The sequence below is a fragment of the Ranitomeya imitator genome, chromosome 7, assembly GCF_032444005.1.
Source record: "Ranitomeya imitator isolate aRanImi1 chromosome 7, aRanImi1.pri, whole genome shotgun sequence".
Classification (NCBI taxonomy): Eukaryota; Metazoa; Chordata; class Amphibia; order Anura; family Dendrobatidae; genus Ranitomeya; species Ranitomeya imitator.
This window is the reverse complement of record NC_091288.1, coordinates 180,378,310-180,405,157: the sequence shown is the minus strand read 5'-3', so window position 1 is coordinate 180,405,157 and position 26,848 is coordinate 180,378,310. Positions and strand designations below refer to the sequence as shown.

The 26,848-nt window shown below is 41.2% G+C and overlaps 1 protein-coding gene across 1 annotated transcript in view; it reads right to left on the bottom strand.

Annotated features, from left to right (window-relative positions):
• The window catches only part of TMC5 (transmembrane channel like 5), a 95,753-nt gene that overhangs the window by 42,895 nt on the left and 26,010 nt on the right, over positions 1–26,848 (bottom strand). The window contains exons 2-5 of the mRNA XM_069734133.1: positions 11,096–11,228; positions 8,699–8,889; positions 7,155–7,247; positions 6,656–6,748 (exon numbers count right to left, since the gene is read on the bottom strand). Of these exons, the coding sequence (XP_069590234.1) occupies positions 6,656–6,748; positions 7,155–7,247; positions 8,699–8,889; positions 11,096–11,163 (445 nt within the window). The 5' untranslated portion in view covers positions 11,164–11,228. The remainder of the gene's footprint in view (positions 1–6,655; positions 6,749–7,154; positions 7,248–8,698; positions 8,890–11,095; positions 11,229–26,848) is intronic.

Below are 26,848 nucleotides of genomic sequence, written 5' to 3'. Positions count from 1 at the left end.
CATCTCTAAGCTGTTCAAACTTTGCCTTCCTAAAGTTCAGTGTTTTTGTGACTCCCTGACAAGTCCCCCTAGTGAAAGACAGGTGAAACTGTACAATATTGTGGTCGCTATTTCCTAAATGCCCAACCACCTGCAGATTTGTTATTCTGTCAGGTCTATTAGATAGTATTAGGTCTAAAAGTGCTGCTCCTCTGGTTGGATTCTGCACCAATTGTGAAAGATAATTTTTCTTGGTTATTAGCAGAAACCTGTTGCCTTTATGGGTTTCACAGGTTTCTGTTTCCCAGTTAATATCCGGGTAGTTAAAGTCCCCCATAACCAGGACCTCATTATGGGTTGCAGCTTCATCTATCTGCTTTAGAAGTAGACTTTCCATGCTTTCTGTTATATTTGGGGGTTTGTAACAGACCCCAATGAGAATTTTGTTACCATTTTTCCCTCCATGAATTTCAACCCATATGGACTCGACATCCTCATTCCCTTCGCTAATATCCTCCCTTAAAGTGGACTTTAGACAAGACTTTACATAGAGACAAACCCCTCCTCCTCTCCGATTTTTACGATCCTTTCTAAACAGACTGTAACCCTGTAAGTTAACTGCCCAGTCATAGCTTTCATCTAACCATGTCTCGGTTATTCCCACTATGTCAAAGTTACCTGTAGATATTTCTGCTTCTAGTTCTTCCATCTTGTTTGTCAGGCTTCTGGCGTTTGCGAGCATGCAGTTTAGAGGATTTTGTTTTGTTCCAATCTCCTCACTGTGGATTGTTTTAGAAATGTTCTTACCTCCCTTCTGAGTATGTTTTCCTGGGTCGTCTTTGTTTGAGTCTAATGTTTTTCTTCCCGTCCCCTCTTCTTCTAGTTTAACGCCCTCCTGATGAGTGTAGCGAGTCTTCTGGCGAATGTGTGTTTCCCAGGTTTGTTGAGGTGTAGTCCGTCTCTGGCGAGGAGTCCATCATACCAGTAATTCACACCGTGGTCCAGGAATCCGAATCCTTGTTGTCTGCACCATCGTCTTAGCCAGTTGTTTGCATCAAGGATCCTGTTCCATCTCCTGGTGCCATGCCCGTCTACTGGAAGGATAGAAGAAAAAACTACCTGTGCATCCAGTTCCTTTACTTTCTTCCCCAACTCTTCAAAGTCCTTGCAGATTGTCGGTAGGTCCTTCCTTGCCGTGTCATTGGTGCCAACATGTATCAGAAGAAATGGGTGGACGTCCTTGGAGCTGAAGAGCTTTGGTATCCTATCGGTCACATCCTTGATCATCGCACCTGGAAGGCAGCATACTTCTCTTGCAGTTATGTCCGGTCTGCAGATGGCTGCTTCGGTGCCTCTCAGTAGTGAGTCTCCCACCACCACCACTCTTCGTTGCTTCTTGGCTGTACTTTTTGCTGTCACTTGTTGCTGTGTGCCCTTTTCTTTTTTGCTTGCTGGTATTGCTTCATTCTTAGGTGTGCCATCTTCATCCTCTACAAAGATTTGATATCGGTTCTTCAGTTGTGTGGTTGGTGATTTCTCCATGGTCTTCTTGCTTCTTTTGGTCACATGCTTCCACTCATCTGCTTTTGGAGGTTCTCTGACACTTTTTGCACCTTCTGTGACCAGTAGAGATGCTTCTGTTCTGTCTAGAAAGTCTTCATTCTCTTTGATGAGTTTCAAAGTTGCTATTCTTTCTTCCAGACCCCGCACCTTTTCTTCTAAAAGGGCCACTAGTCTACACTTCTGACAGGTGAAATTGGATTCTTCTTCTGGTCGATCTGTGAACATGTAGCACATGCTGCAGCTCACCATGTAGGTTGTCACATCTGCCATGTTGCTCCTAGATCCTGCTGACTTGCTGTGTGTTTTCCTTCTTGTGTAATCTACTCAGCCAAGCTCTCTTGCAATAATGTCCTACAGGCCTTACGGCGCGCGGTTTGGTGATGCTTTCGAAGCAGCTGGTCCCGGCTGTACCCAACGATCTTCTAGCTTAGGGAGACTTCGCTTCTCCCAGAAGGCACCTGGAATATGCAAATTAGCCTCCTGAAGCTTGAATCCCTGGTTTGGTGATGCTTTCGAAGCAGCTGGTCCCGGCTGTACCCAACGATCTTCTAGCTTAGGGAGACTTCGCTTCTCCCAGAAGGCACCTGGAATATGCAAATTAGCCTCCTGAAGCTTGAATCCCTGGTTTGGTGATGCTTTCGAAGCAGCTGGTCCCGGCTGTACCCAACGATCTTCTAGCTTAGGGAGACTTCGCTTCTCCCAGAAGGCACCTGGAATATGCAAATTAGCCTCCTGAAGCTTGAATCCCTGACAGATGTCAAGAAGGCCATCATTGACATCCTCAAGCAAGAGGGTAAGACCAAGTATTGAGTGCATAACTGAACATTATTATTTGATGGTTTTTTTGTTTGTTATTAAAAAACACTTTTATTTGATTGGATGGGTGAAATATGCTAATTTATTGAGACAGGTTTTTTGGGTTATCAGGAGTTGTATGCCAAAATCATCAGTATTAAAACAATAAAAGACCTGACAAATTTCAGTTGGTGGATAATGAATCTATAATATATGAAAGATTAATTGTAATCATTACATTATGGTAAATAATGAAATTTAACACTATATGCTAATTTTTTGAGAAGGACCTGTATGTTACTATGTTACTATGTCATTGGTTTTTCTCATGCATGGAGAAAAATGAAAAAAGTTTCTTCACCTTCTCCTATGTGACAGTCTGTGAAAATTGGACTGCACTCGGATGGCATCCGAGTGCTGTCCTTTTTTTTCTCACAAACCCATAAACTTGAATTGCCAGCACTCGGATCAAAATAGGACACGTTTCCGCAATTTTTCATAAATCACCTAAAATCATGGACATGTGAACAGCCCCATAGACTGCTATCACGGGTATGAATGCTATCGGTGAAAACCATGGTTAGCACTCGTACATGAAAAACGGACGTCTGAAAGAGGTCTTAACCGTAACTCACGATGACTCAGTTACAATGATGGCCAGCATTTCATTATCTGTTATTATCTGTAGTAGCACCTTGCTTTTCCTCTACATTATCCTTATATATAGCCAGCACAGTGCTTTTTAACTTTTTAGAACAATGCTCTATCTTGGTCAGGAAAATGCGACACCGCATTCTTTCCTTTTCATAATCTGAAAATAGTAAAAACAGGAAGAATCCCACTGGGATACATTTTTATCAGAATACTGGCTGAAATTGACTGAAATTAAATATATCAGCCTAGGAAATAGAGCTTTCGAAGAACACATCAGCCGTCATTACGAGGCTCCTAAAAGACTACCGTGCTTTGTTATATAAAGATCCATCACATATTTTAGACTAATTACTCATCCAGACATCCAGGACAACTTGGGACAACTCCATTGGGGGTCGTAAGGACCATTGTATTTTGTGTAAAGTGAAGAGGAAGAAGCAGCTGAAAAGAACTTAGAATAGAAGAAAACATGAGGCCTTCTAGTTTTAGGAAATGTGCTGTGCTTCTACAAGTATGAAAACGGCATAGGGGTAAATCTTTCAACTTCTATTAACCCTATTTCTGCCCACCTTTCAGACATTTATTCACGTGAGTCCTTTGGGTCATTACTAGGCAAACCTGCAACATCATTGATCACATTACAGGGATTTCTCTTAGGGCTCGGTCGTGTGCTACCTGTATGCAAAATGGGTCCCGAAAGGACAGCAAGCTGACCGATACAAGACAATCGATAGTTAACATGGGCGGTCTGTACACGTAAACTGAAGGTCTGCATTGGTGATGACTCTGAGTGAACATGCTCGGATAAGGTGTTATCGGTGCTAACCGAGTGATTTTGGCATCCTCGAATACTATGTTCGAGTCCCCGCGCCTGCATGTTTCGTGGCTAATAGACAGGCGCAACACATGCAGAGATTGCCTAACAGAAAGGTAATTATGAATATAGGAAAATGTATTTGGCCTTTCATTAGTTCTTAAATTCTTCACGCAAAAAATGGATGCCATACAGAGGTACAAAACGGACATGTATTTTTGGAGTACAACTTATTAACTGAAAATAAACAACCTCAAAAGAGAACATTAAAAATTCATCACTTTAATTTTTCCTTGTTTGAATATTTTCTTCTACTCAAGATCCACAAAGCAATAAATGTGTTCCTTTAAAAGGGAACTTGTCAGGTGGGAGAACGTTATTAACCTGCAGGGTTAGAAAGGTGCCCGGCCGCAAAACTGACAGTGCAGCACCCGGGAGAAAGTGGTCTTCTCAGGAGCTGCCGGCTTTCTGTAAAGTGGGGCAGAGCGGAAGTCACGAGTCATGACCGAGCTGCGGTCTGGTTTCGCTCTGGCACTTAACAGAAAAGGGGTGTACCAGTCCCAGTGTGCCGCACGGGACACCAGGTTCTTTGTAACAGTCAAACTTTTACTAAACAGTCCAAATTCATCAGGTGGTTACAGGTGAGATAGGACACAGTAATTCACATTTTTCTCCTCATTAGGGCAGAGTCACACTGCCGTATTTCTCGTACGAAAATCGCATCGCACTGCACAGATTGGCCTGGCACCTCTCCTGACCAGAGCAAGACAGCGTGATGATTACTATGCAGCTGTCAAGCTCAGGTCAGGAGAGGCGACAGCCAGTACGAGGTTTACGATGCGATTCTTGCACAAGAAATACGGCAGTCTGCTTCTGCCCTTAGGACAACTCTTCTTCAGCTCTGTTGCTAGCTCGTCCTGGACTACCCCTTAGCCCACTGATCCTGTCAGACTCAGGAATTTCTCGGCTACCTCAGCAGTGCACCCAGGACCAGCCATCACCTTCCATCTATGCAGGTCCATGTCTATCTTCCACTGTGCTTCAGGGGACACGATGTGCCCGTCAGCCATTATGCTAGACCTTGGGCTCTGAGCATTAGAGGAGCGACCAGTCGGGATCCCAGTAATGCCTCCCACTGCCTGGAACAAGCGACACATGCTGTCCCTAGCAACCCACTGCACCTGACCTTGGCCTTCACTTAGCAGTTCACTATCTCTCACTGAACTCCCTCTAACCAGGAAGTGCCCCCCTTTTTATTGACACTACTAATGCCCACCCACTGGGCTAGTTCTAACCTTAACCATTTCCTATCTTACATGCTAAACCTATTATCCTTATTCTATATCCTATGCTATCCTAAGCTTATCATTATACTATTTTCACATTATGCATCAACACTTTATTTACTATACATCACTATAATACATTACATTAGACACACGTCACTTTTAGATATAAAACCGTACAACGGTATTCATATAGTGCATCTGTTGTCTTCAGGGGCAGGAAGAGAGTAAGACAGTCCACATGCCTACATTTCAGTCATACAGGTGTGCCGGCTTGGCTACAGTCACTTCTTACAGCAATGGGAACGGTGACTGTAAGCACACGCCGGCACTCTGACTGAGAGCTCACGGTGCAGTGAATTATTGCATAGCCTGCTGTCAGTCAAAATGCTGGGACATACTTGCAGTTGTTGTTCACACTGCTGTAAGTGATTACTGCAGCTGTACTGGCACACTTGTATGACTGAAAGGCAGCGGCTCCCGAGAAGAATAAAGTTCCCTTTCTCCCGGTAGCTTGACTTTCAGTACGGCAGCTGGTCAATTTTCTAACTTTATTACGCCGCAGATTAATGCCATATCTGCAGATTAATAGAGATTTCTGACCTGACATGTTCTCTTTAAATTACAAAAAATCATGTATGCCTTTCAGCTACAGAAAAAAAGCAACTTCAGAATACAATATTGTAGAAAAAGAAAATATGCTCTGGGTTTTAAGGTCAAAAGCATTCTGGTCATGAAAGTGGTAATCAGCTGTATTGACTAAAATGTCATCAGGAGCAAGCATTGTGCTAACCTTTTTTTAGTAGACATAACTCACACTGGTAAGGAATAATATGGCTTTGAAAGGTTATTCCCTTCTTCATATAAAGCTTGTAAATACAAGAAATACTGCATTTTACTACTTATAACAATTTTCAGTCTTTCTTGAGATTTAAAAAAAAAAATCTTTTGTTTACAGCTCGTTGCTTTGGAGACCGACCACCACTACAAGACTGCAGAAAATGCTCAGTGTTCATACTCCCTTTTCTATTGAGTTTGTAAGACTTGCTTTGAAGCTGGCCAGGATCATTAGAGCGCGCTGTTAACTCCTAATCCCGGGCAGCTTCAGTGCAGTACTTATAAGCTAGACCGCAGTCATGGTCGGTCTCCTAAGCAACGAGCTGTAAACAAAAGAAAAACAATAATATCTAAAGAACGCTGCAAATTTTAATAATCAGCAAATTGCAAAACTACTATGTGACAATATCCATATATGTAGATAGGAAAAACCTGTTGTAAAGAAGGGCCCATAAGGAAAAAGGGGCCATTTTCACCTCCAAAGCAGTACATAAAGGGGTGCATTATGACGAACTATTGGACTGCAAAGGGCCCTCATACTGTTCTAAGCTCTCTTCTGTCTCAGTCCTCCCCTGTACGCATCAGAACATCATATCTAATGATTTTTTATGATCTCGTATTGTGATCTGTGACCTAATACAACTGTTGCCGGTTGAAAATTTTCCATCGCTGGTCGCGAATTGAAACTGACTCACTTGACATAGTCTGTCTGGACATAACTACCCACCTTGTTTGTTGCTATTCTCTATCTGCCGCTCCAGGGAAGGGTCTACTCCTACGATAGTTGAACGCCTTAGTTGTATTAGTCCTCTTTGGATGACTTAAAAAGCATAAAAAAACCACAATTAAAACTGTTCTGTAAAACAAAAATCTTCCGTAAGCCATTAAAAGTAAAATGAATGCATTTGATAATAGTACTTCACAATACCGTTAAATTCTGATTAGCAGAAAAACTATGGGAATTTTTTTAATTTTCAAGACATTTAGAAGCATGAGGTTTAGCAGAAATGACCTCTGTTATTCCCAAAGGAGCACGAGGACCGGTCAAAGGAATTGTATATATTATTTGTGCATGCCTGATAAATCAAATATTTCAGCCCTTTTTTGATAAGCCCATTTTTTTATATTTACAGTAAGCTTTTAAAATAGCTTTTATTGCTATTACTTTTATTAATTAGAAATGGTTGATATAAAGGAGGAGACGATAAAGTTAAGCGTATACATACCTCCTTCTGACACATCAATTGCACTATCGACATCCTGGTCTTCATCAAAGTAAGAAGGCCTAACATTTGAGTCATTTACAAATGAAGGATTATCTAGGAAAGAAAATTAAAATATAATAAATGTGCATCACAGCCTTGAACAACATTTGTGGAAATTACTATCCCCATACTCAGGCTCGGACTGGCCCACAGGAGAACAGGAGAATCCTCTGGTGGGCCACCACCCTCTTATATGAGCAGCACTTGGCACTATATACTGGAATCACTATGTACAGACAATGGCGGCATCTTATTCATATAACAATCTACCCAGTTCATTGTTATATAAATTTGTGATTGAAGATAATACCACATGTATGTGGCTGAAAAGTGGGGCCCCGGGGGTTGGTTACTGGTGGGACCTTGACACCCCCAGTCCGACACTGCCCATACTGATATTGTATGCTGTGACTGATGACATATTTCCTAACTGTATTAAAGGGAACCTGTCACCTGAATTTGGCGGGACCGGTTTTCGGTCATATGGGCGGAGTTTTCGGGTGTTTGATTCACCCTTTCCTTACCGGCTGGCTGCATGCTGGCCGCAATATTGGATTGAAGTTCATTCTCTGTCCTCCACAGTACACGCCTGCGCAAGGCAAGACTGGATTGAAGTTCATTCTCTGTCCTCCGTAGTACACGCCTGCGCAAGGCAAGATTGCCTTGCGCAGGCATGTACTACGGAGGACAGAGAATAAACTTCAATCCAATATTGCAGCCAGCATGCAGCCAGCGGGTAAGGAAAGGGTGAATCAAACACCCGAAAACTCCGCCCATATGACCGAAAACCGGTCCCGCCAAATTCAGGTGACAGGTTCCCTTTAAGGACAAAAAAGCATCTTGCAATGCAATTTTCAACACTTAGATGATAAATTAAGTACTGTATATAGACAGAATACAAGTTGTCCGTGATTTGACTTTTCCACAGTTCTGTAAAAAAAAAAGAAGCTTCAGGCCAAGTTTACAGTTTATTGCTGTTCGGAGAAGGCGCCTTCAAATATGCAAAGGAAAAATGGTCCAAAATTCCAGTTGAGAGGTGTAAAAAGCTTGTAGATGGTTATAGGAAGCGATTGATTGCAGTTATTTATTCCAAAAGGGTGTGTAACCAAATATTACATTGAAGGAGCCAACAATTTTGTCCCATTTGGGTGGTGTGTGTGAAATTATGTCCAATTTGCTTTTTTTCAGTTTTTTTTTGTGTATACACAAAGGAAATAATAACAAAACCTGTGTAATTACAATAATTTTCTGGGAAAAATAGATCATTTTCTGGAAAGATTTCAAGGGCGCCAACACTTTCGGCCTTGACTGTAGGTGCCGATTGTGCAACAAAGCCATCACCAGCCATTTATGGTGTGAACTACATCTACGGATGGGTGACTTACATACACATCACACATTGGAAGGGGATTAAAAAGCACATCATCCTTACAGATGTCCCTAATAAAATGAAAAACAATCTCAACATTAAAAAACAAAGTGTTAATTTTTTTTTTTTTACTCACAGTGCCCAACGCTGTAGGGCTCGTCTGATGATTGGGGATATCTGGGTGTTTGCTGATTATAATCCATGTCTAATGTTACAGCATTCATTGGTGCCCGATTTCCCATCCAGTTTCTCCTCTGTGCTGGATACTCGTCATCATCATCTTCATATGGGTTGTTGTGAAAGGGTGACTGCTGCCTGTAGGAAGGCCTGTATGTGGTTCATAAAGAAAATATGGAACTAAACAATGTAAAAAAAAAATCACAACCGCCTCAAGATTCACTCAATAAACATGTAAACACTGTATGTCTAGGCCTAGGGCGTCAGAAAGAAGGAAGGAGTGGCGGCCATTTTGTGTGGTATGAGGTAACACCTATAAGATGGTCTCCGTTGCTATGCAACAGCCTGTCGCTTTACAAGCAGCACATCAATACAGTTTTAGGAAAAGTTTCTAAGGCCGCCACAACACCATAAGACGTCTTCAAAAGAATGTCCGACCACTGATAATGCTGCAGAAATTACCGACATTACAAGGAGTCCATTCAAGTGTATGAGTGACCCTGTAATAAATGGTTGTGTCACGTCCTCCAGAGCAGGAGCTGTTCTTTGAGACGTCTCCACACTCTCACGTATAGGCTACTACACTTTTTGAAACCTATGTTTTTTTTTTTTTTTATAATGACAGAAAAATACCTCACTATTCGATTTATATAGTTTTAACCCATTAAGGACACAAACTATTTTTGTTTTTACTAATTATTTCCTCCCCTTCTTCCAAGAGTGGGTGTTGTTTTTATGCCATTCATTGTGCAGTAGCCATCACCAGATAACATGATTCTTCAGGTCATTACGATTCAGGTCAGACTTATATAGATTTTTATTATTATTTAAATAAAAAATATATATTTTTTAAATTAAGTTAAAAAAAAGTTGCGTGTTTTGTCGCTATTTTCGCTAGATTTGTCACATTTTTAAACATTTTTCTGTCAAGAGAGCTGCATATAAAATGTTTTAATCGCCTTTAATTGTATTTTGAGGGGGAAAATGTGGAAACTGAAAATGGCTACTTTTTATTTATTTTTTCTTTCTTTACAGCATTTATATTCTGGTTTAAATAACTTTATATTTTGCTACATCAGACTTTTCCAAATGGATCAACACTGGATATGCTTTTTTTAAATGGGGTATAGGACGTTAGTTCGCAATTTAATGTTTAAACTTTTTTTTTTTTTTTTTTTTTTTACTTTACATTGTATATTTAAGTTTGCGATCAAATATTGCAATATAAAGTGAAAAACAAGGTCTCCTATGAAGCTCAGCCTGTGGCAACCAAGTACCAAGTTGGCTTCAGCAAGACCTTGGCTACCATTGCAACCAATTGATACCCTGCAAACGTGTTGTGGGGTGCCTATGGGGCCCCCAATAGACGACCGACTGTGCCACTTAAATGCCGAGATTGGCAGTGGCATTTAAGTGGGTAAACACCAGCGACAGAAGCTAGCTCCAATTGTTGGTCTTAGAGTCTTGTGCTGGTTTTATTACACAACCGGCTCGCTCCATACATCTAAATCTTCTTTTATTTTGACGACCCATCCTGAGGCCACATTCACACGTTCAGTATTTGGATCAATATTTGTAAGTCAAAACCAGGAGTGGGTGATAAATACAGAAGTGGTGACGTGTTTCTATTATACTTTTCCCTATACTTTGGCTTACAAATTCTGAGGTAAAATTCTGACCAAATACTGACCGTGACCTAAGGATTAGATCATCAATATGAAAGTAGTGGCCAATAGCGGCGGCCAAAGTGATTTGTAACAAATCAAAATCTGATAGCTATGGCTACAGGACATGTGAGTGGTGAACCTAGGACAGGAGAACATAATAAATTATAATTTTTTAACCCCTTCATTCCCTTTTGTTTATTATTCTCTGGGGTGCGGAGAGACCTCAGAGCATTAAAAACACCTTTTCAGAGCACTTACAGTTCTGTCTGAATCAAATTTTACAGCCATTTCAGGTGAACTGGGCCTGATAGGAACTTTTTTTTCAATTTGCTTACATCTATTGGACAACCCCTTAAAGTGGTCAAAATTTAAAATCTTGGGACAGCAATTTGGTTGAATGCTTCACGGCCTTGCAGCACTCCCGTTCTGGTTTCAAATCTGACCAAGGATAATAACTAAAAAGAAGTTGCGTGTTTCTCCAGGTGCTCAAGTTTCTTCGCACTCTCCAAAAACATAATGATGATCCATTAATTATATGAACATGTATTCAGTGTGTGTATGAAATTCTGCGCCCAACTGAGGAGATGAACTAAGGTTGTGTATGATGACAACCTCTCATTGGCACTTCAAAATATGCATATAAGAAATAAAGCCGATTTTAGAAAATTCATAAAATAATGCTTACATACCCTCGGTCAATCTCCAGAGTCTCTGAGTCATGGTACCCAGAGTTGTAGGCCCCTTCATTGTACGCCATGGTGATGTCCCTTATGTTCTGCACTTCGTATATCACCTTCTTAGAACATTCTCTGCCATGTTATTCTGGAAAAAAATATGGAAAAATATTAATACGTCGGTTCAGTCACTTTGTAACTACACAAATTAGTCCACATCAGGTATTTGAAGGTGTCAGATTTTCCCCAGTGAAACGTCACACACAAGATTCCTTAGATACCTTGCCATAAAATAATATAAAAAGCTGTAATTTCTAGACTGATTAGTGTGACTTGAAGTGCCCGTGCTGTTAACAAGTAACTGGATGTTTATGACTCCCTATAAAATTATTCAGGGGTCAAAAAGCAATGACTGATGCTCCAGGGCTATCAACCTCTGTCCACAAGTCCAGAGGATGTTAAAGCACCTTGTAGCCTATTAACTGCAGATAGTGTAGCTATGGTTTAAGTATTACTCAGCTGTGAAGTCACTTTGATGGGTTTTCTGTTCTAGGCAAGTCCATACATTCGATTGGTGATAACTCGTAATTCGGTGTAGCTCTCACTGCTGGATCTCCCACTGATTGACACAACACTAAACTTCTGTCCCCTATTCTCACTCGGCAGAAAGCAGGGTCGAACTGGCCCACAGTAGAATAGGAAAATCCCCCGGTGGGTCCCGATGCAGGAGTGAACCACTTACTGGCCAACATGAGTAGCACTTAGCCCAATACATTTACACTATGTGCAGACAAAAGTAGCATCTCATAATCCATTCAACAAGCTGCCTAGTTTATTATTTTATAGAAGCAGAGGCAAATTTGTGAAAGAAGTTAATTTAATATATGCATGTAGCTGAACAGTGGGCTCCCAGAGTAAATGTTACTGGTGAGAACTTGCCACCCCAGTCCGATACTGTTTGCAAGGCTGCACTGATAAGTGAGTGTATGTGTGGACCGTGCCCTAAACAGCAGGGGTCATGCCTCGTCTGTTGGGTGACTGGGGACCAGGGGCTCCTTTCCTGTCCTCTAACACTAAGGGGTGCCCTAGCTCGCCCTATTCCCTGGGATACTTCTGAAGGTGAAGATGCCTGGGCCGCCACCCTTGCCTTATCTGCTGAATCCGCCCTCCGTCTGTTCTCTTCCCCTACCCTGGGAAGAGGGGCAATGTCATGCACCACAGTACACCAACCTGACAAACGAGGCAATACGAACAAGTAGTAACTAAAAATATTAGGCATACAAATATTTACTCCCATATAACAGTGGAGTGCATCGGGGAGTGGAGGATGGGGAAAAAGCAAAGTAAGAAGAGGGAAGGAAATTATCACACTTACAAACACACGCAACTGTCACCGATAACTCCTCCAATCTCCTCATATAAACACCTCTTCTCCAAGCCATGCAGCATAAGCTAGCTCTGACATGGGTTTCAATCAGGACCCAGATTATAAAGGGGATATGAGTTGGTAAGCTGAGAGCTTAGACTCCCAGAGCTTCCAACATGGCCGATTAACCCCTGTTCAGCCAAAAGAAATTAACACTATTTAAAAGAATGTGAAGTGCTTCTTTTCAGTGCAGGAGTAGGAGCAATCAGACACTGCGGTCTTCTGGCTCCTCTCTGTTGCGGTAATCCCATGACACAGGGTCTGGGTTCAACAAGCATAGTCCTTGAGAGGAAAGTCTGAAATAAAACTACAAGACATCAAATAGTAGGACCTGCGTGACAGACTGTAGCGTGGCAAGTGGCAAAGACTGAAAGATTGGTGGTAACTGTATGAGGCTACACTGTGTTGTTGTGGCCCCTAATGTAAGAGGAACAGAGGACTGGGTAAGAATACAGCTCAAACTGTTTTGTGTTTCATCAAGTTTGTTTCTACTATAACAATTATTGAGAGTCTATCAGCACAATGGCCAAAAAATCCAGTAATTTTGCAAAATTACGGAGTGAAAAAAAAACAGTTCAGAACTGGCAAGTGTGAATCCAGCTTAATAAGAATTGCAAGTGCGTAACACAATTATCAGTTCTACGTGTACTTTGGAAACTAAGTTTGAAAACAAATATCCTAAATCCTGGTTGCAAATCCCAATAAGTAGACAAAATATGGGATGTGTTGTACGCATCATCCCAAATGACAGACTAACATTTCAGTACAAGGACAAGTAATCAGTTTACAACTTGTTCTGTTGTGTCACATAACAGGAAATACACTCAATATCTGTGCGGTGTTTTACAAGGAAGAAATACAATTCTTATTTGTTTGGATAAGCGTCCTGACTACGAAGTTAAAATAAGTTCCTGATACCTGTTATTAGGCACAGTGACATTATAAGGAACTGTTCTGTCAAATCACAATCTATTGGGCTGTGCTCAACTTGGTCACATACAATAGGTTGATAGCAGATAACAAAAGAGTCAGTCATTCTTCCGAGAGGTGACCGTGTACAAGAACTGGGTGTGCAAGCTTTTGCTTTATATATTTTTCCACTAAACATTAATGATTATATCTGCTTTAGAAAGGTTTTTCAGGACTTTGGTACTAATTCTGGTCCAACACCCAGGACGTCCACCGATCAGCTGTTTACAGCTTCCACAGTGGTTAGAGGAACAAAAAGCGCCAAGGACATGACAACTCCATACACGATGCAGTGCCCACTGCCTTGTTCTGTAGCTCAGCTCCCACTGACTTCAATAGAAGCTGAGTTGCAGTACCCAAGAATGGCCACAATGTTCAAATCTGTGTTCTTCTGGCTCTGCACCACAGGAGGAGCAAACAGCTGATCAGTGGCACCTACAAGATATTTGTCCTAAGCAGACAACAATCCCTTTGAATAAAGTATCTTTTTCAAGCTTGCTAAGAACACAGTTTCTCAACCCACTGGTATGATAGAGGGAGGTTCAGTCAGGAGAAAAGTTAAAAAAAATTACAAGGCATTAGCTATTTTTTGTAACACTGTGAAATCGGTCATCAAGAGCTGGCTTAAATTTGACACAACCGTAAAAATTACCTCTAAAAAATGGACGAAAAGACAAGAAATTATTGGTCCAGGTGGCCGCCAAGAGGCCTACCACAACATACAAGGTTCTGCAGAACTTTCTGGTAAGTACTTGTGTACTACATGTGACAGCAATCTACTGTAGACTTTATATGTCTGGCCTGTGGGGTAGGATGGCAAAATGTAAGCCTTTTCTTACAAAGAAAAGCATCCACGCCCAGTTATGCTTTGCAAAAACCAACATCAAGTCTGTCAAAACCATGTGGAAGACTTGGAATGGTCTGATGACATCAAGATTGAACTTTTTGCCATGATCCCAAAATGTATGTTTGAGGCAAAGCCAACACTGCACATCACCAAAAGAACACCATGCTCACAGTGAAGCATGGAGGAGACTGCATTATGTTTTGGGCTGTTTTTTCAGCGGCTGGAACTGAGGCTTTAGTCAAGTAAGAGGGAAATATGAACAGTTCCAAATGTCAGTCAATTTTGCATCAAAACTATCAGACATCTGCAAAAAAGCTGAAAAGAAAGAGGAATTTCAACATTCACCATGACAATGACTGTAAGCATACCATCAAATGAACAAAAGAATCGCTTTTCCATAAGAAGATCAAAGTTTTAAAATGACCCAGCGAGTCCAGATCTAAATCTATCAAGACTGAATGCTGTCATAAATTCAAAAGGGACTTCAACAAAGTATTAGTTTGAGGGTGCGCATATTTATACAAATATATTATTTTAGTTCTTATTTTTCTGATTCCACCCAAAAAGATTTCAGTTTAATTTTTAATTGAAATGTACACATTATACGTGATAGTAAAGGTAGAAATAGTTCTGAAATTAATCTTCTTAGTATGATTTTTTTTTACAAAAACCTGCCATTTTAACAGGGGTTTGTGGACTTTTTATAACCACTTCTGCTTTCTCCACTCATATCCACCTTCCTATGCTTGAATAATATCTTACTGGCTGTAAAGGTACCTTCATACTGAACAACTTAACAACGATATCACTAGCGATCCGTGACGTTGCAGCGTCCTGGATAGTGATATTGTTGTGTTTGACACGCAGCAGCGATCAGGAGCCTGCTGTGACATCGTTGGTCGGAGCTAGAAGGCCAGCACTTTATTTTGTCGCTGGATCACCCGCTGACATCGCTGAATCGGCGTGTGTGACGCCGATTCAGCAATGTCTTCACTGGTAACCAGGGTAAACATCGGCTTACTAAGCGCAGGGCTGCGCTTAGTAACCCGATGTTTACCCTGGTTACCAGTGTAAATGTAAAAAAACCAAACACTACATACTTACATTCCGGTGTCTGTCGCGTCCCCCGGCGTCCGCTTCCCTGCACTGTGCCAGCGACAGCTGGCCGTAAAGCAGAGCACAGCGGTGACATCACCGCTCTGCTTTACGGCCGGCGCTTACACAGTGCAGGGAAGCGGACGCCGGGGGACGCGACAGACACTGGAATGTAAGTATGTAGTGTTTGTTTTTTTTTACATTTACACTGGTAACCATGGTAAACATCGGGTTACTAAGCGCGACCCTGCGCTTAGTAACCCGATGTTTACCCTGGTTACCAGGGGACTTCGGCATCGTTGGTCGCTGGAGAGCTGTCTGTGTGACAGCTCTCCAGCGACCACACAGCGACGCTGCAGCGATCGGCATCGTTGTCTAGATCGCTGCAGCATCGCTTAATGTGATGGTACCTCAAGTCAGTGAGCTATCAATCCAGGAGAGCAGAGGAAGGTGGGTACCGTAGTCGGATAGGCAGCGGCTCGGGAAGTGCTCTAATTACACCAAGAGCACTTCCCGAGCGATTTTTCTCAGTCAAGGAGAAACATATTGCACCAGTAAATATCTGAATGACATTATCTTTCAAAGAGCAACGTGACCATACAAACAGTTTTGTGCCATCCGGAATTTAGGGCCATTCATTTTCCTGCTCATTGATGACTGCAGAATGAGATTAACTAATAATCTATCAGGGAGCTACTTAAGAATAGTACTTTGTAATTAACTTTTTATCTATCTATTACTGAACTTTCTATTAATTGATTTATGACCACATCAACTAAGAGCTGAACCTTTATGTTATCATAAATTATATTAGAGAAGGTCAGAAAAAGAAAGTTAAAAAAAACTTCCAAACTCTATCAGAACAGCCTGGCTGATGGATTCTCGGTTAACTCATTCTTCAGCCGGCAATATAGTGCAACGCAGGGGCTATAGAAGGCAAGTGGTGCAACATTTTTAATGAAACACATTATACATTGATAAAATGATTTTTATCCCCAAAAAAACACGCATTTAGGTTACAAAAATGCACCAAAGGTAGAAAAACTACATATCCTTTAAAAAGATAATCCAAAATATGCCAACACATGATCAATGGCCAACTGTGAATTACATGGATGACTGAAGTTACTGAGACTAATAAATGGAGATCACAAGCAGAAGGCTATGACCAGATTAATGATATAAACAGTATATGAAACCAATACATTTTAGAACTTTAGAAATAAAGTTGTAGATTCCCTTTAATGCATCAAAGCAAAAATAAACCAATATTAATTAGCTTGATCTCCGGTGAATGTGCTTCCCTGCCAGCCAGAAATATGACCCATTGTGAGGCTGGGTTGCCACATACTCCTTATTTTCCTATTACTTCCTTTTGGCAATGACACTTTAGAAAGGGCACATTATGAGACAAGGCACATTTACATAAAAGTAGGTTTTTTTCTCAGCAGATTACTAAATGTAGATAAGATTTAGATAACACTACATATGAAAGATTAACTCAGTGAGGTAAAGCCATTCACAGGAAATTACAGTCAGGTCACCGGCCTCACTCCTCTCCCAATGTAAAATAATGGGTTTTAGATTTTTTTTGTTATTTCATTAAGCTACTGACACTATTAGATTCTTGCCTACCATCACTCCTTTTTCCATTGCCGACCACCTATCTTCTCGTCTATCAGACTAATCTGTCCATGCAATCCTAACTTTATTGCATTGTTTGCCATCTCTTTGATACCTCGGTTTTAAGGTTCTGTCCATCACTAGGACAATTTCTTCTCAACCTGAAAGTTTGCCCTCCCCCCGTTAAAATACTCCCCTCCAATGCCAGCGCTGTTTCAGCATATTCGGCACTCGTGTTCACAACCTCACATGAGACATGCACCCAATCAGCGCTGGTGTCACAGTCTCCGTCTTCGGACATAAAAGTAGTCAACATGAAGTGTTGAGATGCGGCTGGTTGGTCACTTCCTCTTGATTACTTATTTTTCTGACGGTGCCGACAGTGATGCCAGCGCTGATTGGCTCACATGACATAAGAACCGCACAAGAGCCCTTGGAACGAGAGAGTGCTGACACCGTTGAAGCTGCACCGGAGATGATTATAAGTGTTTTTATTTTAATAGGGACAAACATTCAAATTGAGAAGAGGTTGTCCTAGTAGTAGACAACCCATTTAAGATCTTGTCATCCAGTCACCAGACTACCCAATCCTATACAAATTAGATGGCTGTCGGCTGAAAGAACATTCTAATGACAACCATCTTAGCTAACTCTCCCATACACGGGAGCGCTTGTTTGGTCAAGCACTTCTGCGTTCTCTGTGAGAAAGCCGTAGGCTGACACGTCTTATTTCAGGGAGAACAATGTGATTGGTTGTCCAAAACTGGACATGTCTGATAGACATGACTCCCAACTATCATTTGCCAGTGCCTCCATACATAGTAGACTATCGTCTGAACCCGTCGATATCGGGTAAGGTCAACGTGAGTCTAATATTAATGGCCAGCTTAAGGGTTATTACTTGTACAACAACATGTAGCTAAGTCTATTTCTTCTTACAAGGAACCTTGGATAAAACTGGCTAACGGCTATCCATTAGACTCAATGAGGGCCATTTTTTACTTTTCATATACACGTCTTCAACAAAATCCTTAGGGAGTAAAAAGTCGAAAAAGCAAAGACCATCATAGGACACCTTTTACTGTCAGCAAGCCAGAAAAATAAATTTACGGTAGTTTACACCAGCCTATGCATTGCCTATATTAAACTTGTCAGCACACAAGAAGCTAAGCCAAGTCCTCTTATTTAAAAAGTGGTCAGAGTGATGCAAAGGCTTAAAAGGTTCCCAAGATCACTAGAAGCCCCATTCTTCCTCTTTAAGTTAGAGACTGAATGCATATACGTAAGTCTTTGTCATTGTAAAAATAACAAAATAGACCATAAGTACCCTCTACTGTTTTTTCGTGGACATGACTACAGCATTTGATGTAACCACTGCAGCCAATCACTGCAGGTCAGTACAATTTATCATGCAGGTCTGTACAAAAATGGCAATGCTAAAAAGCTATAAGAAAACTTTAGGGTCTATTAACATACATAATGGAGAAACCCAGCATTACAATTGAAATTAATCAATACCATCAGTACCCCTGCTTCATAGTCTTAAAGGGGTTGTCCACTACTGTAGACATCACTGTTTGGTTGTAACTCATCACCTATTCCATCAGGGTAGACTATTGTCTGCTGGATTAGTAAAGGCTACAGCCATTCGGTGGTCATGTGACACAACAATATCACGCCACCCGTCAGGAATGGTGGTGTCAACATTGTGGCAACAGCATTACAGTAGGAGGTGAGTATCCATTGTTATAATTTTAATTGGGCTCCTGAAGTGACTGGGAAGGAGAATTCTGGAAAGTTATAGGATATCTTTATTATTATTATTATTATTATTATTAGTCCATTAAATCATTTTAGGCAAAGTGCCTGTTGCTCAATTCAATACTGCAATGTATAACCAGCATATGTTAGTATATTGGGATAAAGCAAATATATCGATAGAACAAACGATGACAACCTGCCAGTTCGGGAAGTACTGTCACTTATCATTTTCCAGAAATAGCATTAGTGTATATACAGTTAGATGTTGGCTCTCGCCTCTCTATTTACCCGGTAAATGAAAGACTTGCTTAGAATTCATATTCATAGAGACCAAAGCAAATGTTTGTCGAAACCTATGGAATTTACTAAGCTACAGCAGTGAACAGCGGTCAAGATAAGGGGAATTAATAACACAAATATGAATTACCAGTTGAATACTATCTACGAGCCGCATTGCCAATGTGCTATGAATACTTTGAATGGTCTCATATTATTGACTTGTTTTATCCTTGAAAGAAAAACAGTCTCAACACTACGTCATCGCGATCTGGTGGCTTTCATGTGACAGTTACATAGTTACATAATTACATAGGTTGAAAAAAGACCTCAGTCCATCAAGTTCAACCTTTCTCGACCAATTGTACATTTTGTCACTAATTTAACTATAACCAGCAATGTTATGTGTACAGAGGAAATCATCCAGCCCTTGTATAAAAGCTGCTATAGTGTCGGCCATTACTACCTCTTGTGGTCGGCATTCCACAGTCTGACTGCTCTAGCTGTAAAGAATCCTTTCCTATTTAGCTGCCGGAATCTCTTTTCTTCCACCCGTAATGAATGCCCCCTGGTCCTCAGTATGGTCTTTGGAAGGAATAATGTGCCAGTGTTTTGTACTGGCCACACATATATTTATACATGTAAATGAGATCTCCGCTGAGGCGTCTTTTTTCTAAGCTAAACAAGCCCAACTTTTCCAACCTCTCCTCATATGAGAGGCCTTCCATCCCTTGTAATAATCAAAGTGCCGTCTGATTCTAACTTCTGAATATTCTTTTTAAAATGTCAAGCCCAAAACTGGATCTAGATGTGGCCTCACCAGTGATTTATAAATGGGTAACAATACATTTGGATTGTGGGATTTTATCTCTGTTTTTATACATCCTAAACTCGTTTGCTTTTGCGGCTACTGCTTGACATTGAGCACTACTGCTCAGCTTACTTCTAACCAGAATCCCCAAGTCCTTCTCCTGTTCTGTAGTCCCGAGTATGATCCCATTTAATGTATATGCAGCAATGGGATTACTCCTCCCCAGGTGCATTACTTTACATTTATCTACAATAAACCTCATTTGCCAAGTGTTTGCCCATCCAGTCATCTTATCCAGATCGTTTTGCAATATTGTAATGTCAAGGTCAGATTTTAGTATCCAACGTAGTTTGTTGTCGTCAGCAAAGACTGACACTTTACTCTCAATCCCATACACAAGGTCATTAATAAAGTGGTTAAAAAGAATCGGTCCCAGTACAGATCCTTGCGGTCCCCACTGCTGACTATATCCCAAATTGAAAAAGTGACAGCCTCAAAATCTTAATGATTTAGAAATGATCTGCAAAGAGGAGTGAACCAAAAATCTTCCTGACATGTGCGCAAACCTTATCATCAACTACAAAATACGTCTGACTGCTGTGCTTGCCAACAAGGGTTTTGCCACCAAGTATTAACTCTTGTTTGCCAGAGGGATCAAATACTTATTTCTTACTGCAAAATGCAAATAAATCTATATAATTTATACAATGTGACTTTCTGGATTTTATTTTTGATATTCTATCTCTCAATGTTAAAATTAACCTACCCTTAAAATTATAGACTGTTCATGTCTCTTTCAGTGGGCAAACTTACAAAATCAGCAAGGGATGAAATACTTATTTCCCCCACTGTATCTCCCCTCACATTCGGCAGCAGTGACCCCAGGACGCTGGAGTCCTGGGTTCAAATCCCACCAAGGACAACATCTGCAAGGAGTTTGTATGCTCTCCCCGTGTTTGCGTGGGTTTCCTCCCGGTTCTCCGGTTTCCTCCCACATTACAAAGACATACTGATAGGGAATTTAGATTGTGAGCCTCATCGGGACAGCGATGATAATGTGTGCAACCTGTAAAGCGCTGCGGAATATGTTAGCGCTATATAAAAATAAAGATTATTTTTCTTATTATATGACTACAGTTCACAACATTATTATAGAATGGAGGAAACAATTTGTCATTAGTACACAAAAGAACACTCCACATCCTCAACATGTTTCGCATCTCTTGGTGTTCTCAGGAGAATTTACAAGGGAACGGCCTTTGAAATCTGGCGTTAAACTATTTGAAAAGTTGTAAATTTTCAATCTCAAGTTGTGCAAAAATTTTGCATTTTTTTTCACAGCATTTTTGGACAGCTATGCCAAAATGGTCAGAGTGCATCTTAACGAATCTGGAGTTTCTGACTCTGACATGTTCCCTTATCAAGGGAACATAAACAAAACTGGTCATGATGAATCGGGGTCTTAGTCTATGGCAGAAGTTAGCACTAGTATAGCTCATGGCAATACACTTAGGCCCTGATTCATCAAGACCGGCATTGATCATACCAGTCTTGATAAGGGGCCATGCTGGAGTCAGAGGTGCCATATTTATTAGGAGGCACCTTGCCACAAATTTTACTCCAGTCCATCTGAGCCCAGCTACACCCATTTTGGCTAAGCCAGCGAAAATTGCCTGCGTGTAAAACGTCAAAAGTTGCAAAAGTTTTGAGCGTCCTTTTCCGCAAGTGTTTTACAAAATCTGGTTTGAATACTTTGATGAGTCGGGTCTAATCCTTGAGACACAACTGGAGAACCACTAAGATGCATACCCGGAATATCCTACCAATGTATTTCTATATACCTTCATTTCAGAACACATTACGTGGTAATATTTATATATTTGTCGTTCTTTTTGTCGAAATATCAACTATTATAACCAATTCTAAAATCAGAATTTTACAGTTAAATTGATAAAAAAAGTTATTGTTACTAATTATAAGTACTAAAATAAATGTGATAAAAAGTCTGTTAAGTACGGTAGTTTCCCTAATAATGATTGTAATGTTATTTATTTTGTGATATTTCTCATTAATTGCATCTTTATCACATTCATTTGTGATAAAGAGTCTGTTAATATACATTTAAAGAGCAATATCACAAAAGAAATAACATTACAATCATTATTAGGGAAACCACATCTATCAAACTACTTGGCTTGACTACAAATATACACGCCGTCATTGAAGCAACAATCAATTCAACGACAATGCAGACATTCAATCAAAAGAAAGGCGATGTGCATGTACATTACCCCAATGTCCCAGACAACTTATCTGAAAAGCAAGAACGCAGAACCAGCACTCGATGAAAAAAAAAATTAGAACCAGAAAAGTACAAGACGGTTAACCATAGAAAATCCAATATTTTGAGGCACCAGAATGGTGAAATACAATTGATATAGACAAGTGAAGCAACGTTTCAGCCCAAAAGGGCCTTTTTCAAGTCAGAAGTACAATAAAAATTACAGTCATTCTTCTTCTGGCATCTTAATTCAAGGATGATGGGGGCCAACTATCCCCTATGTCTCTTTCCTCCTTTAAGTAAAGGACTTGATCCATCCAGAGTTGCTATACCAGGTGCATTTTACTTTATGCACACTCATATTTTATACATTTCTAGTGATATTGTTGTTAAAAGTGACAGAGTGACTTTCTCTAGGCAGACGTTACTGGTCCTAAAATTAGATCTTTTTAGGAGGTGCCGCCAAACAAGGAAGTATTTTATACATTATCAGCCATTACCAGCTAGCTTTCACTTGGAAATACTCAGCAATGAAGTTACTGGGCCAATAAGGAAGATATTTCAATTGTTAAAATACCGGTTTGTTTGCTCTCTAATGACAATTTCCATTTTCAAAGAATTTCAGACTTCCTTATAGCCAACTTCTGGGTACACATATACACAAAAACATATTTTGAGAATTTAAAATTCCTCAAACTACAAACTCACGGATTTGGAATGACATTTTCAGCAATTCAAAATTTTCAAGAAATTTTTTCTTTACCTTAAATGCTAGATTATGTTTGCATGTCCATTTTTTGGATCTGTTTTGGCATGACAAAATGGAAAAAGAATGATCCAGTAGAGAATCCATTCATTAAATAACATGCCTTTTATTACACTGAGGTCCAGCTGCAATCTCTTTGTTAACTGGATGAAAAAATGTAATTCGCACAACGTTTTTGTCCAGCCGAAAAAAAACAAAACAGCAAATGGATCTCTTTTTTGAACACTTAAGTTTATGGAAATGGATCCTAAGTGATGGGAACCTGTTATGTCATCTGTTATGGTTTTGTTATTTAAGTGTAGCACAAGCCCATAAAATTTCAGGCGTTCAGAGACGCACCAAGTAAAAACATATCCATGAAAAACAGAACAAAAATGGATGAAAAATGGAAATCAAGGTGTGCATCCACTCTTATTCCATATTACGTATTTTTTTCCCATTTTGGATCTGTTACAAATAGATGAGAGCTTGTCATGTTAGCAGTAGTGATGAGCGAACGTGCTGGGATAAGGTGTTATCCGATCATGCTCGCGTGGTACCTGAGTGATTTCGACATGCTCAAAATATAAGTTCAAGTCCTTGCGGCTGCATGTTTCACGGCTGTTTGTTGGGCAATCCCTGCATGTGTTGTGGCTGTCAAACAGCCATGAGACATGCAGCCACAGGGACTCGAACATATTTTTCGAGCACACCGGAGACACTCGGTTAGCACACGAGCGTGGTCCGATAACGCCTTATCCGAGCACGTTCACTCATAATAGATTTGGGTTTATGCTCCTTGGTTTGGATTTGACCATTTGTCTTTTTTATGGATCAGAATGATTTGAAAAACATTAGACCAGGTCAAGATAGAAAGTAAAAAAAGTTAAACAATGAACGAGTACTGCATCTGTCATTCATTTTATGGTGCGTCTATAGCCGACGTCACGGCAGAAGAACTAAACCTGATAGCGCTCCGACGTGTCCACACAATCTATAGAGGTGTTCCCCTGATAAGAAACCTGAAGACTATCTATGGCTTTATTGCAACATAACTTAAAGAGTAAAAGTGGGTGCTGTATATTCGAAAAGTTTTTACATGGAAATGTCACAGATTCATGAGTAAGGAAGAACATAATAATTTACTTGCTGCAGTCCTATTTTCTCTAAGTGAGGCCGGGGTCACACTTGCGAGTTCAATGCGAGAAACTCCCACGAGTCTCTCACATCAAGTCCCGGCACTGCCGCCGGCACTCGGGACCGGAGCGTGCGGCTGCATGTATTTCTGAGCAGCCACACACTCTGGTCCCGAGTGCCGGCGCCAGTGCCGGGACCTGAACTTGCAAGTGCGACCCCGGCCTTGCACACATAGTAGATGTTACAGAACTCCCAGCACCAAGAATATGTTATGATATATATATATTATGTACTAGATTGTGGCCCGATTCTAACGCATCGGGTATTCTAGATTATGCATGTCCCCGTAGTATATGGACAATGATGATTTCAGAATTCGCGGCAGACTGTGCCCGTCGCTGATTGGTCGAGGCAACCTTTATGACATCATTGTCGCCATGGCAACAATTATGACATCATCGTCGCTGTGCCCGTTGCTGATTGGTCGAGGCAACCTTTATGACATCATCGCCGCCATGGCAACCATTATGACATCATCGTCGCTGTGTCCGTTGCTGATTGGTCGAGGCAACCTTTATGACATCATCGTCGCCATGGCAACCATTATGACATCATCGTCGCTGTGCCCGTTGCTGATTGGTCAAGACTGTGGCCCGATTCTAACGCATCGGGTATTCTAGAATATGCATGTCCCTGTAATATATGGACAATGATGATTCCAGAATTCGCGGCAGACTGTGCCCGTCGCTGATTGGTTGAGGCAACCTTTATGACATCATCGTCGCCATGGCAACCATTATGACATCATCGTCGCTGTGCCCGTTGCTGAATCAGAAACGTGAGATGGATGTCTACGTCCTTTATGACATCATCGTCGCTGTGCCCGTTGCTGATTGGTCGAGGCCTGGCGGCCTCGACCAATCAGACGCGGGATTTCTACGTCCTTTATGACATCATCGTCACTGTGCCCGTTGCTGATTGGTCGAGGCCTGGCGGCCTCGACCAATCAGAGACGCGGGATTTCCAGGACAGACAGACAGACAGAAAGACAGACAGACGGAAAAACCCTTAGACAATTATATATTACTAGACTGTCGCCCGATTCTAACGCATCGGGTATTCTAGAATATGCATGTCCCTGTAATATATGGACAATGATGATTCCAGAATTCGCGGCAGACTGTGTCCGTCGCTGATTGATCGAGGCAACCTTTATGACATCATCGTCGCCATGGCAACCATTATGACATCATCGTCGCTGTGCCCGTTGCTGATTGGTCGAGGCCTGGCGGCCTCGACCAATCAGGGATGCGGGATTTCTACGTCGATGCTGTGCCGGTTTCTGATTGGTCGAGGCCTAGCGGCCTCGACCAATCAGAGAGCCGGGATTTCCAGGACAGACAGACAGACAGACAGAAAGACAGACAGACAGACAGACAGAAAGACAGACAGACAGACGGAAAAACCCTTAGGCAATTATATATATAGATGTATAATAGGTTCCATGTGAAATGCATCAGTCCACAGGCTGCATCCCTGGGCAGAGAGGACAAGATATCCCCCTTCTGTCCTCCCCCACCTTTGTAATTCCCCCAGTAAATACCAGCAGGCTCCGGCCCCCTGCGGCTATTGTAATGTATGTCTGGCCTGTTTTTTCTATTGGCCTGCCCTGTGTATCTGTGTTATATATTCTGTGTGCTGTAAATAAAGTGTGTTCTTTTAGACTGGAAATACCTGGAGTATCAGTCAGCTTTTATATGCTCCCATGTAATCAAGAAATCCTAGCCAGCGTCCTTCATTCAGAATCCAGCAAAAGCAGAATGGACCTCCTGAAACACGGGGCGTGCTGAAAGAGTTACTACAGCACAGTAGACCCCGTTACAGTAGACACTTAAATAAGAAAATTTGATACTTCGATCAGGCTGCAAACTACGTATCCAAGGGACTGAAAATGACTGAAGGAGTGAAGCTTGCGGACTGAAACTCACTGCTCACTCACCCAAGCATATAACTCGGATGAGGGCTATGCAATGTTTTATCCTATAGCACTTGAACCAATGTTATTCTATGGGACAGTACAGATCTGTGATGTAGAAAAAAAATTGCAGCATGATGTTAGTGGCTCCAGAATTTGCATCACGCACACCCACACAAGTCTATGGGTGTGGGAAACAATCGACTACACTTGGATGTCATCCTAGTGCAGTCCGACATCCGTGGACTCAGACAATGGAGAAGATGGAGAAATTAAGCTCTCCTTCTTCACACCAGTGATACAATTCTACGATTGTGTGACCCCGACGTTACTACACATTTATTAACTAAAGTTAAAGGGAACCTGTCACCAGGTTTTGCTGATACAAGCTACTGCCACCCCCCTTTCAGTGCTTATATACAGCACTCTATAATGCTGTATACAAGCCCCCGATCCAACCTGTAAGAGAAGAAAAATAACTTTTATTAATACTTTTTATAATACTGGTGACAGGTTCCCTCTACAGGAAATCTGTCACCAGGTTCTTGCTACCTCATCTGAGAGCAGCATGATGTAGGGGCACAGACATTAAATTCAACTAGGGATCACTTATTTTACCGCTTGCTGCAGTTTTGATCAAAAAAGTGTTTTATTTGCAGCAGATCTAGCAGTTCTCTGATTGCTGAGCTCTGTATAACCCCGCCCACATCACTGATTGACAGCTTGCGCTATACATTGTGCATACACAGAAAGCTGACAATCAGCGGTGCGGGCGTGGCTGGGCTATCTACCAGGCCATGCAGTCCTCTAGTGATAATTTCC